Genomic DNA, 16686 nt, shown 5'->3' with positions numbered 1-16686 from the left:
ATCAATTGCAATATTATATTATATTAAATTTACTAATATATTATATTACAACATAATATCCTTTTTTTGTTGATTAAAGTAAGTAGTATATCAAGATACTTTAATTTTAATTTATGATGAATGGAATCGAATGCCCTCAGAATTTGAGCGCCATATTTTCAGAAAGAAATAACAACACTCAGAAATACTTGAATACCCATTGAATTTAAATACTCTTTAGAAAATATGCTGTATCATTCGGATCTTCGCCCCATATGAAAGAATTCATCACATCAATAGGTGATATCACACTAAATTTCATACATTCCAATCCACATATTCCATATATTCAACAATGCCACAAGTATACAAAGACATGTTTATTATTCTCTTACCAATTAAGCTAGCTGTTTTATTTTTTGAATGCGAACAATCACATTTCCAAGATGTTGTTCCAACAATATACATAACCTATTATAAATGTTATAGAATAATTATAAATAGGAATCTACTATCAGAACCCGAATCATATAGGATTTCGAGTCAACAACTAGCACACTTGACAGCAATTATTATAGTTTATCTACCAGCCGAAGCTTGGGCAGCATGGACACTGACATTGCCAGGCTGATATTATCTAAGGAAAAATAATTACATGGGAAAAGCGAGTAGATTTAACCACAACGAAGAAAAAATCATCAAATCAAACGAAGTTGCTAATGAACTAATGGAAAATTTAATTAACAAAATTGGGCTTGATAATACAGATGAAGAAGAATATATAGAAAAAAAGACAATATTGGGTGTCCGGATAAATTTTAGTATCTCAATATCAGAAAATGCTACAAACAAAATTTTTATAGTAAAGTAAACTTCACTCAATGTAATCACCCCCATTATCAATACAGGCTTGGAGTCTCCTTTCCCATTCTATAAAGACGGATTCAAGTTCATCTCTTGTGATCTTCTCCAATATTGACTTAATTGCCTCAAAAAGTTCATCTTCTGAGACAAACCCTGAACCTTTTAATTCATTTTTAACTTCACCAAAAAGATAAAAGTCTGATGGTGCTAAATCTGGCGAAAATGCTGGATGAGGGCATAAAAATAACCCATTTTTGGTGGCAAACTTCTTGGTTTCATTTGACCGATGAGGTGTCGCATTGTCCATATGCACCACAACTTTCCTTTTCGGCCGCCCTTCCTTTTGCTGAGGATTTGTTTTTACAATTTTCTTTAAGATAGATTCAGTAAAGTATACGCTATTAAATTTATTACCATGAGGTAACATTTCAACTATTCTAAATCCCAAAGGAGACCAAAAAACCGCTAGCATTCTTTTTGGTGTTGAAATAATTTTTCTAGGTCTTGTAAAAGGTTTTTGATCAGGCTGGAGCCATTGAATTTCAAAATCCTTTCTAAAATTAACCAGCTATCATCACCTGTTAAGAAGAACTTCCAAGATTGGTGACGTGCCTGTTGAATAATTTTCAAAAGTTGTTTTGACTTATCAATACGTTGTAATTTTTGTTTATAAAAAAATGTGTGGGGAACGAACCTTAAATGCTTCACAACAAATCTTATTTTGCGGAGATGATCATGGATTGTACTTTTTGGGATTTTTAAAGTTGTGCTCAATGTTCTGACACTGTGAAATGGCATTTGTTCTAATTGATCACAAATTAAAGGGTCAATAAAATTATCTGTAAATAAACCGCTGCCAGTTTTTCTTACCAGAATGTTTTGGCCTAATAACAATTTTCTACACCAATCTGTTATTGTGCTATAGTGAACATTATCTTCACCAAAGTTTTTACAACATTTATTATATATATCATTTGGCTTCAAATTTTTGCTGTTCCAATATATGACGAGATGTTTCATATAATCACTCATTTTAATAATGAAAATTTAAACGTATTTTAAAAATAAACAGATTTTGTATTATTATTTTTACTATAACTCATGAACCAGATAAAAATAAAATCTAATATTTAAAATAAAATATCACATACATTTAATGTATTTATATTTAAAATTTTAAAAAATATTATTCAACACAAACGCTGATACTAAAATTTATCCGGACACCCTATAGATGACTATACTGAAAGAGTAACTTTGAAACTTAATGAAATAGAAAATGGTGTTGATGATGATACATCCGATGAAGAAATGGATGAACAATATGAAGAAGAACAACTAGATAACAATTCGTCGATCAATGAGGCAATCATTGCAGAACAGGAGGAAAATGCATTTATTAAATAACTATTTGAAAAAGAAAGATATAATCACATTGTTAACCAACAACTTGAGAACAGTATAGATGAAATAGTTGCCTATGATATTAGAAAAGGTGCATACGAAAAATCATTAGATGTGATCATGAAATTTATAGTAATTATGAGCTTAAACGAGACACCAACGGAAAATGCAGAGCTGATTTATGACAAATGGATCTTCGATACTAATGAATTTGCCAATAGATCATTCGAAGGCGAGATTCCAGAATCAGAAATGTGGAAGAATGGGTACAAATTCCTTCAAACGATAAGAATATTTGAAGTAGGAATGCGACTAGTGTCGATTGGAACCAGCGAGAGTGATGTTGAAAGGCTCATTTCAAGTCATCGATTTATTGTCCGAGGAATAATGACAAACATATCTGATGATCTTCTGCTTGTCAGATTCCGCTTAATAACAATATATCGAATCAATGTATACAATGAATGTCATATAATAACATTTATAAATGGAATTTATTAAATTAACTTCTCAATAATTAATAGTATAAAAAATAATGTTTCACAATAGAGTGAAAAACGTTAAGACGCCGAACGTTAAAAATCCCCTAACCGTCATAAATGTGTCAACACAGGGGCACCACAAGGAAATGTCACTTTTACTTGAGCTAAAAAATTTTATCGTGAGCTCAATGCTACACTATAATATAAAATTTATTATGTTAGATGAAAATAGTACTCCACTTTTGACGATAGAAACTACGCAAAATATAAATATGGCAAAATAATATACGATTAAAAGACACGAACAAAAGTGGACAAAGACAAAATATATATAACGATCATATTCATATCAATAAGTGGACCGTGGCATAATATTTTGTAGCCGTTAATTCACTTGCCCTATCGTACGGCGGTTAACGATCAGATGTCATTCAAAAGCGACGCATACAATAATGATTAAAAATTCATCAATTAAAATAGATTAATGCCAAATTTATTTTTAGATATAAATTAGTCGAAGTTCCGTATCACTGTGTGAACCATCATACTTTGGCATTATTTCCCAAGCTTCTTGTGGAGTCATTTTCTTTTTGTATATAATGTAAAGACCTTTGTGAAGCCAATACATATTATATTCATCCACAATTTCACCGATTGTTGAGTTATCGGTCTTGGCTTGCTCATAAGTTCTCCAGAAACGTTCGATCTTTGCATTTTTTTCAGGAGTATAGGGATCGATTCGAAATTGTTTGACTTGTTATTGATTAAAAACAGAGACAAATGCATCACCAACGAATTCACCCCCATTATCAGTGACTATGGTGTGAGGTACATGATTTGTTTCTGCAATAACCAAATCAAGAGCTTTTTTTAAAGCAGCAGAAGCGCTTTCATCAGTTTTATCATTTAGAACCTCAAAATATAATATTTTTTGAGATCTATCATCAATAAAACTTATTAAATATTTCTGATCCTCACCTTATTTTTCTTAAGATAATGCAGATCTGTATGCCAAATTTGATTTACAAATGGGGCAACAAACCTTAGATCATTAACATCATCTGGTTTATATTCCTTCTCGAATAAGTAAAGTCCTTCAGTTTCTAATATTCTTTTGACTTCATTTTCCGTAACTGTAAAACTTTTTCTTAGAAGAACATCAGTCATCCTTTGATAACCAACCCGGGATTTTCTGGTATAATCCAAAATTGTGTCAATCATTTTCAGATCAACAAATTTTGATTTCCTTCCTTTATTAAGTTTTGGATATTTAATCCCAAATTTTTTGAAAACTTTTGAAATAGTAGAATTAGAACATTTGAATCTTGCACAAATGTCTTTACGGGATATAAAACCTACCTCCAATAAAGCTTTCGATTTGATAATATCCCTTTTTGAAATAAGTTCATGTTGATTACCAAAGTCATCTAGTACATCTCAATGTACATTGATGTCTATTCTTTTTTTATGAACAATAATGAAAGCCATCAAAATTTATATTGAAATTATTTCTTGTATTTTGGGTACCTCCTTGATAAGGAATTGCTGCTGAATTTGTTGAATAAGCACCAAATATTATTAATCGATATTTTTGCTTCACTTTTTCATTATTTGGGATATTTTAACATTTTCACTTTTTCAATTGAATATGATCGTCCTCAAAAAGTGGAGTACCTTTTCCACTTACAACAATATAATAAAAAATTTATTAGTTAATGATAATAAGCCAGTTCAATGCTTTATTTGATAATCTCCTGGAATTTTAGAATTTTTATATATCAATGATTGTAGTCTCTATATTCAAATCAATGCTTCGTCCTAACGTGTATTCAATACCACAATTAATATTCAATAATGCATCGATTCCTTTAGGGATCATTTTACGAGGTTCATTTAGTTCAATCTATTGCATATGTTAATGAACTAATTGTTAATGAAGAAATCGATTCAAAAATTATTATGAAATTCGCAAAAATATTTGATTTACAGATATTAAAGGTAAACTTATTGCAAAAAGTAGTAATCATCGAAATGGTATAGACAAACATTAGGAATCTCAACATGCTCAAGTCACATCGAAATTTTACACAAAAAAATGAATGTAAATGTTTTCAGATTTTACAAAATTAAACGAAGCTCACAAATTGTTTTAGAAACAATTTTTGATATTAATAATAATTTCGAGATAGATTCAAGAAAACAAATTCATAGATCACTTTGCAATTTAATGAGAGATGCACAACATTCTTCAATAGTTCAATGTGATACATGTTATATGAATTGCGGGTAAACCGAAATATATTGGAACAGATTTGGAATTAATGATCTTTCATGTTTACATACTATAATATGCGCAAATTTTTATTTTGAAAATCTTGAACCTTAAGTCTTGAATGATGATAATTTTTTGTTGAAATACATCCATCATATGATTTTGGGTCATCTCCTTCAAAAGTTCTACACTTTATGAAAAACATGCGATGAAAATAATTATTTCGAACAAAATATTAAAGAATGATTTTTCATAAAATATAGATATATATCACATTAAATGATTCTTATTAAATTCGAGAGGAAATTTTATGAAAGTTTCTGAACTATTAAGTGTCGAAAATAATAATAATGAGAAAAACATGAACGACGTGAATTTTATAGCAAAATCCGTAATTAAAACATATAAAAAGATAATGTATATTTAATCATAAAATATGTTTCAAAATAATTAAGTAAACATATCATAATAATATCAAATAAATGCTGAATTTTAATTTGTAATAATGAGAAAAAAAATAATACAATATTATTGTAAATATTTATTGAAAAACATAATATAAATTGGAACATTTGCTATAACGTTATTATTATCGGAATACATGGACCTTATTAATATTGGCGTTCTTAACAAAGAGTTCAGTGAATCATGTTGTCGAAATCATTTATTATTTAACCTTCCATGCAAACACTTATTGTTAGCCCGAATGAATGTTGAAACTAATCCGTTGATTACATTAGATGATATACCTACTAGATGAAGGAGTTCCATTTATCCAAAATTTAATGAACTCTATACAACGATTGCTAGAAATCGAAATGCGAATAATGATTGGTTAAAGCATATGCTTCATGCATTAATAAGTTCGAAAGATATTTCACTTTCGCAAAAAGATCTCTAGAAATTCGTGATATACTTAACAAAACCTTAGATACACTACAAACAATAGAACATATTTCAGGTGAAGATAAATACATTCTGCCACCGCCAAATTTGCTTATTTCAGGTCCAGCCAAAACACATTCACGAAATAATATAGATCATCCTGGGGTTCCAAGAAAACGAAGACAATATAGGTGCAGCATATGTGGATCTGATAGCCATACAGCACCACGATGTCCAGTAAATGTATTAAATTCTTAATTTTATATTTCTTTGCTGGATGAAACATGTGGATTTTTTAAAAATGTTTGGGTTCAAACAATTCATGTATTGCCTTCATCTTGGTGTGTCATCCGAAATGGCGAAATTTATCAGAAAATTATTAAAATTATATCGAAAAGTTGATATAAAGTGTCTTCATCAAAAAGTTGGTAGATTTAAGCGATTGTGCGAAAAATTAGAAGTTTTCGGTCAACCGTCGCGAAGCGACGGTTGTTGACAAAAACTTCCATTTAAAGACAATGTTTAAAAATTTTTGGACAACCGTAAAACCCCATTCAAAATGATGTGACCGTGGTCGGTCACAAAATGAACTTTGAAGACTTCGTTAAGGCAACAAAAGAGACGGAAGCATTCGCTATTAATCCTTCATCTGTTAGCACATAAATTATATTTAAATAGTTATGAATAAACAATGGAAGAAATACAAGGAGCTCCTCCACCATTTCCTCTAACAGAAGCAAAAATTAGAGGATTTTTACACTTCAAATTAAATGTTTGTCAACCACCGATACAATATAGCACATTTAAATTATTTATTTCTAGTTTTTCTTATTACTACAATTCACAAAAACAAAATGATGAGACGAAATCACTTGAATTCCAGAATTACATTAAATCAATTCAAAGAAAACTTGGAGTTTCCCATAAAAAAGCAAAAAAAACAATTACAAAAGAAAATATGATTAAAATTTCTAAAATTATGCATCAGAATTTATATTCAGATGTAGAATTTTTTACTGCAATTTCTCTTCCATTTTTTGGTTTTCTAAGATTTTATGAATTATCAAATCTTGAGTTTAATGACATTAAAATTGAAGAAGATGGAATTTCTCTAAATATTAAACGATCAAAAAATGATTCATTGTCATGTGGTACTATGTGTTTCATAAAAAAGGGTTTAATAATTATTAAACATTGTCATAGAATTATGGTTTTTTTGCGATTTGAATGGCGTTCCCGTTCAAAAATAAAAAATAAAAAATATAATAATAATAATAATAATAATAATAATAATAATAATAATAATAATAATAATAATAATAATAATAATAATAATAATAATAATAATAATAATAATAATAATAATAATAATAATAATAATAATAATAATAATAATAATAATAATAATAATAATAATAATAATAATAATAATAATAATAAAAAATTAAGGGCATATGATAAATTGATAAAAAATCTATCGTCATTCAATTTTTCACGATAAACAATTCTTTTTTAAATAAGGTTGTGATAAACATGACGAACTAAAAACTCTCCTGTTACATCAGTTAATATTGTGTTACTCCTGTTTTTCCACTTTCTAATTTCATTATTAATAATTTTATATCGTTATCACTATATTGTTTTATTTCAGGTCTTCTGGTTTAATGCATTTGAACACGCCAACTTATTTTATATCCGAAATTGTGAAGCACTGGTGCCATTTTTAGAATCCTCTTACGCGATTTGTTATATTATTGTGATCAAGAAATTTTTGTTGTGCATGTTTATAAATGACGCTAATAGTTCATGAGAATTTGATTAGTTTGATCATCCATCATATTAATCCGTCAATTAATTTTCTCGATTATTCTTGTTGTAATTTTTACAACAAAGGTTCTCAATATCCCTAATGTTTCTTCCGGATGAAGATGTATTAACAATTATTTACATATCAGTGTAATTATGTATATTTTTAGAATATCTTTATCTGATTTTTTGGTATATTGGATGACGTAATATTTGTTTCACTTTTTGGATTTGGATTATCCTATCGTACATTCAATTTCTGTCTATCATATTTTGACATTACCTGTTTTTTGAGTTGATTTTGATCGTTCATTATCAACGGTTTTAGAAAGTGACAATATGATTTTTGAGCAAAAAAATAATTCACAAGATATTCTCCAAAGTGAAGAATTTGAAACCTCTTCTCTTGGTGTACACGTTAGCAAAAACGGAATTTCTTTTTGTATTCATCCAGCACATCAAGATGTATCCATATCTTATGTTCAAACAGAAAAAGGCTCATTTACTAAGGAAGAAATTCTTAACCACGTCAAAGAATTTGACAAATTACTTACTCAAAAGAACATTGTTATTCTTGCTACAACATTTTCATTTCCAGGTCCAATAACCAAAGATTCTGTAGAAATTCCTAATTGGTGGGCCACTGGAGACAACCATTTTAAGAGGAGTGACTTTAATGGTCTTGCACTTGCTAATGGCCAAGTCAATTTCATAAATGAAATTCAATCTCTTGGTCACGGTCTTATTTCCACAGATGAATTTTATGGTCTTGAAGATGATTTTGTCTCGCTTTGGAAGCCTCCAGCCATGGATGTTATGCCAACTTTATATCCATTATATTTTTCCAGCGAAACTGCCACTGTCATTCAAGTTGCATTTGGGCTTGGGTCAGCCTTTATTGTCCCTATTGATTCCCCTGATTCATATCGAGTAATTGCATCTGAATGGGGCCATTCAATTGTTCAACTTTGTGGTCCTGATGAGCCTGGATACAAAGACGAACTCTCTCTGATCAATTTTATAGCCAGTAAAAAGGGTACTGACGTTGAATGGGAAGACATATGCAGTGCTCGTGGATTATCTAATTGTTACGAATACGAAATGAAAGTTGCTCAAGTGCAGCCTGAGCCCGGGAAACAAATTAACCCGCTTAGGGAGATCGAAAATGACTCATCTAATCCAATTGCGCAGAAAGCACTTTCAACGCATTTCAAGTTTTTGATGCGTTTTGCAAGAATGTGCGCAATCAGCTTCACGTGTAAAAGCGTTTTTATCACTTACTCCGTGTTCCAAGGAGGAACGCAATCTCTTCAGCATCACATCGCGATGTGCAGAGATGAGTTCATGCACTTCACCAAAAACGAATGGGTGTCAAACGTGTCTGTGTTCGTGCAAACAAGCGACCGAAACATTTCTGCAATGGGAGTGATGTACCACGCGTTTTTGGGGCTGTTTAGAAGCAACAAAGATTGGGCACTGAACGAAGGTTATGACTGAAAAGAAATGTAATATGAATAAAAATCATCAGAAATATATATGTGGGCGCACTAAAAATTTTATTATGAAAATATTTCCATCACTTGTGAATGAAGCTCAAAAATTAGCTTTGGGGAGGTACAATTCTAGCGGAAGCTTTAGTCACTAAAGTGTTCCAACAACTCCTTACCGAAGCTGATGAAATTTCGCTAAGTGAAAATGGGATCCAGAATGGTGTCACGAAGAAACATGGAAGGTAGAGGAGTGATACTTATATTCGACACTGAGTATACGCATTTCGTGCCGGGATGGATAACAAAAGCAATTGCATTAGTCCGGCCAGATATCAATTCAAAATTAAGTTTTTAAAATATGAATATCTTAGTAAATATGAAGTATTTACAGATTTTATTCATATGATAATTCAGAAAAAATATATTGTATATAATTATAAAAAATAAATAAAATTAATTTTTTTCGACTTATTCTTCGGATGACCGTTAAATCAATAAATAAAACCATAAATTCAGACTTTATCGTTTTGATATCAAAATTGAGAGGCATTCAATCTGAGAGAATTGAAAATTGTGAACTTTGAATTCGAAAAGTCAATCACATTGTAAAAATATTTCGAAACCAGGGACTACATATGAATTTTTTCCAATCTTCATTTTTGCTCAATTCAAAAAGTGGCAACCATAACCGTTAACATTTTTTGATGTCGCCAAAAACGAAAGCACAAAAAGCAAAAGTACGAAACCTTCAGAAAGGAAATAAAAAATTTACAATAGAAACCAATCTTCACTTAATTCTTTACAGTTTGCTTATTCGATTCCAATAATTGGGAAAGGTGGAATATCTTTCATAATAATGCAAAAAAACGGCGCCATAATCAATACAAATTATATCGAAATAAAATATAATTACATAAATAAATTAAAATTTGAAAATTGTTTATTAATTAATATTTGATACAAAACTCATTTCACAATATAATGGTTCCAATTTTCATAACAATATCGATCATATAAATATCTGTTGTAAATTTTATGTTAAGAGTTTTCAAATTTTCTATCGTAATTCCGAATATAATGTAACAATGGGTACTCATGACTAAAGTCAATTTTTTTTATTTTATGATAGAAAACACATACTCTATTTCTGTTGGTATTAGTGATTTGATTTTGGATTCAAGTAATGCTAAAAAATGGATGATTTACTATTTTTGATAATTTTGAATTTCAATAATATTGCTAATGCAAGACAGATGTTATAATTGCGCATTTCCCATCGACATTTCTTGCATTAGCAGTACTACCTCATATAAAAGGGTATTATCTACATTCAAATAATATATGAAGACTGCAAATAAAATATGAAAATGTACTCAGAGTTCTTCAAAAGATTTTAAAATAGATATGCCCAAAATGCCATAAATCAAAAAGTATTCTATATAGAAGTATTTTTCATTCAGCAAATATACCACTTTCAAAATTTTTCATTTATTAAATTGATGGGGGTATCAAAATTGGAAGGATACTGCCAGAGAAGTAGGAGTGAACAGAAACACAGTGACTTATTAATTTACTTTATTTCTAAATGCTTGTGATGCATATGTTTTGCCTTTATAATGTCCTATTATAAATGATCCTGATGAAATTGTTCAAATAGATGTAACTTAATTCGCTGAAGAAAATTAATGTTGGACGGTGTTTAAAACAAGTATGGATCTTTTGGGGAATTTGAATCAAAAATAGACAATTCTCTTGTCGTTTTGTACAAAACTTGATCGAACAAGGGAATATATTATCTAAAAAAAAAAAAAAAAAAAAAAAAAAAAAAAACCTATGATACTGTGTCATAGTATTCAAAAAGTTGGAATTTAAATGTTCTATTCCATTTCCACGATTCCATCACAATTGTGTTCAAAGAGTGAGAAAAGAATGTAGAAAAAGTGGAAGGGCTCAAAAATTAGAAATAATTGCTAAGATATATGAATTCGATGACCTCTTATCAAAAAGTGATCAAAAAATGAAAAAGAGGTTAGAGCCTAAGCTGACCATGGTTTTTGTGGTTTGTTTAATGCAGAATGACTTTTTGAGTAATAAATAATTGTTAATTCACAAATGATAAAGGCAACTTTTTAAGACGATGAACTTTGGTCATCGTCTTAAAAAGTTGCCTTTATTATGTGTAATTCTCATCGACACTTTTTGAAATGAAAAAATTAAAAAAAGTAATTTCGCTCACAATTTTTAATATTGTTTTTAAGTTTTTTTTTTATGAATCATATTTAAAATGTCATTGATGGAGCAATTACTTGCTGAAGCTGATACAATATCAGCCGCAAATGTTTCAGCAGGAACGAAAAGTACATATGATAGGCTGATTCATGCTTATGCCAAAGTGATGATAAATCTAATACACGAAGAACCATTTCCTATTACTCATGACAAAATGGTTGCATTCATTATATTTAAAAAGAATCAGAATATGAAATGTTGTACGTTACTAGCTTACATTAATAGTTTTACACATTATTTTCAACAAAATGACTTGGAAATATTAACACATTTAATAAAATTCAAAATATTTAAGAGTGGAATAAGGAGGTCACTATATTCAGGTTTTTGTCCGAATGCAAAGTTACCGTTTGATCCAAAATGGTTTTCGAAAATAATTGAAAAATTTCCACCAACAAATATTGATAATTTGAAGTTTATATTCTTGATATCGTTAATGTTTGCAGCATTGCTCAGAATAAGTGAAGCGCTAAACCTTAAAAAAAGCGATATTGTAATCGAAGGCGAAAACTTAATAAAACTAAACATACAGACTTCTACAACAGATCAGTTCGGGAATGGTACGTTTACATATATTTATTATAATAAGACAGATTATAGCCCATTCCGATTTATAAATTATTTGAACTTAATTTCTAGTAATGATCACATAGAATCTCGAACTCAATCCACACTCAGAGCTCATCTTCTTTATGCACTTAGGACTACTGGAGTTGAAGAATATCAAAATTATGGATTTCATTGTTTTCGTAGAGGAGCAGCATATTATGCCTCACTAAAAAATGTTAATGATTGTATCATAAAAGCCCATGGAAGGTGGAAAAGTTCTGCATATACTCGATATGTTTCAGTAGACATGAACAGAGCTGGTATGGAAATTTCAGAGGCACTTTCTATATAAACAATAAAATTTTTGCGATTTTTAAATTGAATTGAAAATTGTGAACGAAATTAATTTTTTTAATTTTTTCATTTCAAAAAGTGGCTTGATGAGAATTAAAAATTTTGAATGGCTCAATATCTGCAGGAAGGAAAAGTTTGTAAAGTTATAATAAATAAATAATAACATATGAATAAAGTCAGTATTATGAATTTATGGAATGAATAAATTTTAACACACATAACATATGAATTCATTTTAATATACATGACAATGGATAAATACTAATATTTATATGTTATGGATATATACTGAAATTTTAAGGAATTATCGAAGCATCATAAATACCAGAAGCATCCCCAAGTATATACGTAACGAAGTGGAGTAGAACAATTATTTTTCACTTTTCCGAGCGACGGTCCCCACTGGTGATTAAGTATATTTTTCCCAAAAAAGCTAATTTCTTTAAATATGGTGAAGTTATATTTTTCGATAGCACAGAATTAGAATTGATTGATGGTTGGCTATCAATACCAGTTAGTGTTATTAATGATAGTCGGCTTGTTTTCCGATTGGTTTATTTTTTGTAGCTAATGAAACCGAAGAAGTAATAAGTTTTTTGTGCCAATATATTTTTTCTTTTGAATCGTATAGAAATTTAAATAAAACAATAATTATTGATGAGGATCAAGCATATAAATCGATTATATGAAAGTAAAAGCATCAACCGAAACATATTCTATGTGCATTGCATAAAATTAAAAACTTTTATATAGAACTAAAAATATCAGAATTAAAAAAAAATATAAAAATTTTTATCTTGCTTTGCATAATTTTTATACAATATGGTGTTCAAGAAATGAGGAAACAGTTGATAAAGCTTTCAATTCATTATTCTCATTAAAAGATTCGACATTTGTATCATATCGTAGGAAATTATATGAAGAAAAAGAATCATTTGCAAAAGCATATTTAAAAGATTAAATTTACTGCTAGATATAATCGTCTAGCGTCGCAGAATCAATAAATAAATTAATCAAAATATATCTAATGGAAGAAAATTGACATTATTGGAATTCAGAAAACAATTTGATAATGCTCATAAAAAAGCATATAGAAATAATTTATATAATGATCCCAAAAAACAAAATCCTGTTAATTTCCTCTAAATATAAATCTAAAATAAGGTTTCGAAAACTTGTATATTAAAAATATATAAGAATATTCAAAAATCTATAAAATTTTCAAATTGTAAAAGCGAATAACAATATAGAAATTGTTAAGCATTGTAAAAATATGGAAGATATAAATATTGTTGATTTCAATATGTGAATTGTACATGTAATTAAGATACGCAATATGGGTATCTGTGTCTATATATTATTGATATTTTACTTAACGAAAAGCTTAAAACATATCCTGTAAACTTAATTTATAATACATTGGATTATTATTAATGATGATAATATCAAAATGAATTTCGATATTAATGAAGAATCTCTTGAATTATTAGTTAATACAGTACATATACCAATAAATAATTCTATAGCTAATGAAATTTCACATAAATTTAATATCATTTGATTCACAAAAAAGATACATGAAGACATTAGTTTTATCTAAACTATTAGCAAAAATTGGATCTATAGCTAGTGATGGAATGTATGATAAAATTATCAATAATTTATCTGAATTGATATCGGTAAATTTATTACCAATTAATGTAGAAAATGGTATAATTATGGCAGAACCAAGAAAGAAAGGACATAAAAACTAAAACAATAAGAAAGAGAAGAAAAAGATAATATTCAAGTTCGTAAGATTCATCGATAAAAAGATTCGACTGAAAATTGCACAATTATTAATTATTAGATATTTCGATATAAAAATCCATCAGGTGACAAAAAACATAGAAAATGCAGTCTGTATAATTCACCATCCACCATGGGCATAACATTTGATGTAGAGTTAAGTGGAAAATTTGGCGTAGCAGACCAAATGATTATGAAATTATATAATAAAATCCAGCCACCAGATATATTAAAAAATTGATAGAATATTTAAAAATTAAAAAAATGATGATGATTCATAGTAAGTAAAAAAATCAATTTTACAACTTTGATTCTAAAATGAGAAGGAAATAAAGAATGATAGAATTTATAAATGAATAAAAATATTAGACGTGTGACAAAGTAAGTGTTGTAAGGCATAAATAATGAAATTAAGAATGAGTTGAATAAATAATAAAAGTAATCAATAGAATATAAGCATCTTCATCAATAAAATGTAAGTATAATAACAACAAGTGCAACATGATAATATATGAATGGCGGGATATTTTGATTCAAATTGCCGATCATGATTTCACTTCTTTAATACTATGACATGTCATAGTGCGTGGCACAGCAATAGTCCTAATAAAAAATCCGATTGCAGAACAGCATATGACTTTTTCGTTGATTACAAGCATGAAACTGTTAATCATTAATAAAATTTTGTTGATTTCGAAACTAAAACGAATAATAATTTATAAAAATAATAGAAAGACTCTGTAGAGAACTCAAAAAATATAATATAAGATATGAAGGAATCTCAGAAAACACAGTCAATGAATATATATGTCGAAATTCATGTGGAAATGGTATTCACAATCATAATCAGAATATTAAAAGTTAAAAATGAAACTATGAAAAATAAAAATAAGAAGCTAAAGGAAGACATCAAGGTGTTCATTTAAAATCAAGAAAAAAAAACCAATAATATAAAAAATGAATTAATGCGAACAAAAATACAAATAAGTCATATGTCATAATCAGTACAATCAGTTAGCAATGACATTCTTAATCTTATTAACAGTATTAATATACTTAAAAATTGAAATAATTTCTGTCTTGATATATTTCAAAATTTTTATTCCCAATTTCAATAACTCTATTTTATTTATAAACAAATGAAAATCATGAACGTAGTTAAAATGAAATATTAAATCTACCTTAAGAAAATACCATTAAGAACGTAAAAAAGAAAAAAAAAATTTACCCAGAAAATATGAAAAATGTTTATACAATAATTGGTCATATTAGTGAAAGTTGGTATTCCATATTGGAGCAAATTTTAGTCTTTGTATTATTATTTGTATTTTTAACTTTTTTTTGCAAATTTAGAAATTTAGTTTGCATGAGAACGTTAATTTTCCGGGGTGCCTGAAATTTGGTCACTTTTTTTTGGCCAAAGCAATTGCTTTCATTGACTAAGTTCGTTTGACGTAGAAAACTTCACCTAATTTAGAAATATTTTAGGTAATTTAATATTAAATTTAATATATATAAACTAAAAAAACAAAAATTATTATAATTAAAGTAGCCAACACGTGTAAAGAATATATAAAATGTATTAATATTCTTTAAATTAAATCAAGAAGATTTGAGTATGAAAAGCGCTTTTTCTCAAAACATTGAATAAAAGCCAAGATGATTTTTAAAATCTTACTTTAAGCACTTGAAAGGATTTAATATTCCAAAGGATTTTTGAAAATTTATGAAAAATGTGGAAAATTGATCAGATCTATAACTCAAAATACAGCAATCAAAATTGGCTAGCCTTAAGCTGTGCCTAAACTCACTATCGAATTTTCTTATAATTTTAATGCAAAAACTAGAATTTGTTGAAATTTCAACCAAAATTTACAATTACTATATCAATAATTACAGTTTAGAAGTATGTTTATTGTAAATTGTGAAAACAATTTTAGAAAGATCGTAGAAGTTCAAAAAAAGGAAAATCTTTAATTGTGTGGTTTATTAAACAGCGTTAAACCCCACAAAGCGGTTTTATTGAAAACCTAGATAAGCAATCAAAAAATTGAAATGAGTTATCAGAAAATTTGAGAGATTAAAATTTAAAGATTTTATGACAACGAAAACATTTTCATATCAAGATTTTGTTTTTAGGTTAATTGCAGACAATTTCTACATATCCATCATTCTATGATTTCGAAAAGATTTCCATTTTATAATATAAAATATAAATAAAAAGTTGCAGTGAGACATAATTTAAGATAATTTAAATAGTAAGTAAATCAAATCCAATAATTTTTATACAAATTTAGTGACTAATATAAAGAAGGGTTTGTTACTTGGATTATAAATTGAAAACCATTCTGCAGAAGAATCACAAAAACACGATGTTTTTGATATTCGTATGGTAAAACGTTATGTCTTTATTCTATACTATTTTAAATTTTCGTTATAAGTTTAAAAAGATTAAAATTTATAAATTTGTTATTATGATTGTATTATTTTTAATGAAATTTGTTGACTATATTCTTGTGGATTG

General features: G+C 28.1%; 2 protein-coding genes across 2 annotated transcripts; one reads left to right on the top strand and one right to left on the bottom strand.

Moving 5' to 3' along the window:
• Positions 1-853: 853 nt before the first annotated feature.
• On the bottom strand, positions 854-1270 carry GO595_008334 (histone-lysine N-methyltransferase SETMAR-like protein; the record flags this gene model as incomplete). Its single annotated transcript, XM_067921897.1, has 1 exon — positions 854-1270. One exon carries the CDS (start codon positions 1268-1270, stop codon positions 854-856), a length of 417 nt encoding a protein of 138 aa, XP_067771479.1.
• Positions 1271-8031: 6761 nt separating this feature from the next.
• On the top strand, positions 8032-9189 carry GO595_008333 (Glucokinase 1; the record flags this gene model as incomplete). The annotated part of the gene is made up of 1 exon (XM_067921896.1): positions 8032-9189. One exon carries the CDS (start codon positions 8032-8034, stop codon positions 9187-9189), a length of 1158 nt encoding a protein of 385 aa, XP_067771478.1.
• Between the last annotated feature and the right edge of the window lie 7497 nt (positions 9190-16686).

This window comes from Histomonas meleagridis, assembly GCF_020186115.1.
Source record: "Histomonas meleagridis strain 2922-C6/04-10x chromosome Unknown contig_67, whole genome shotgun sequence".
Taxonomy (NCBI): domain Eukaryota; phylum Parabasalia; order Tritrichomonadida; family Dientamoebidae; genus Histomonas; species Histomonas meleagridis.
This window is presented reverse-complemented; position numbering and strand designations above follow the sequence as displayed.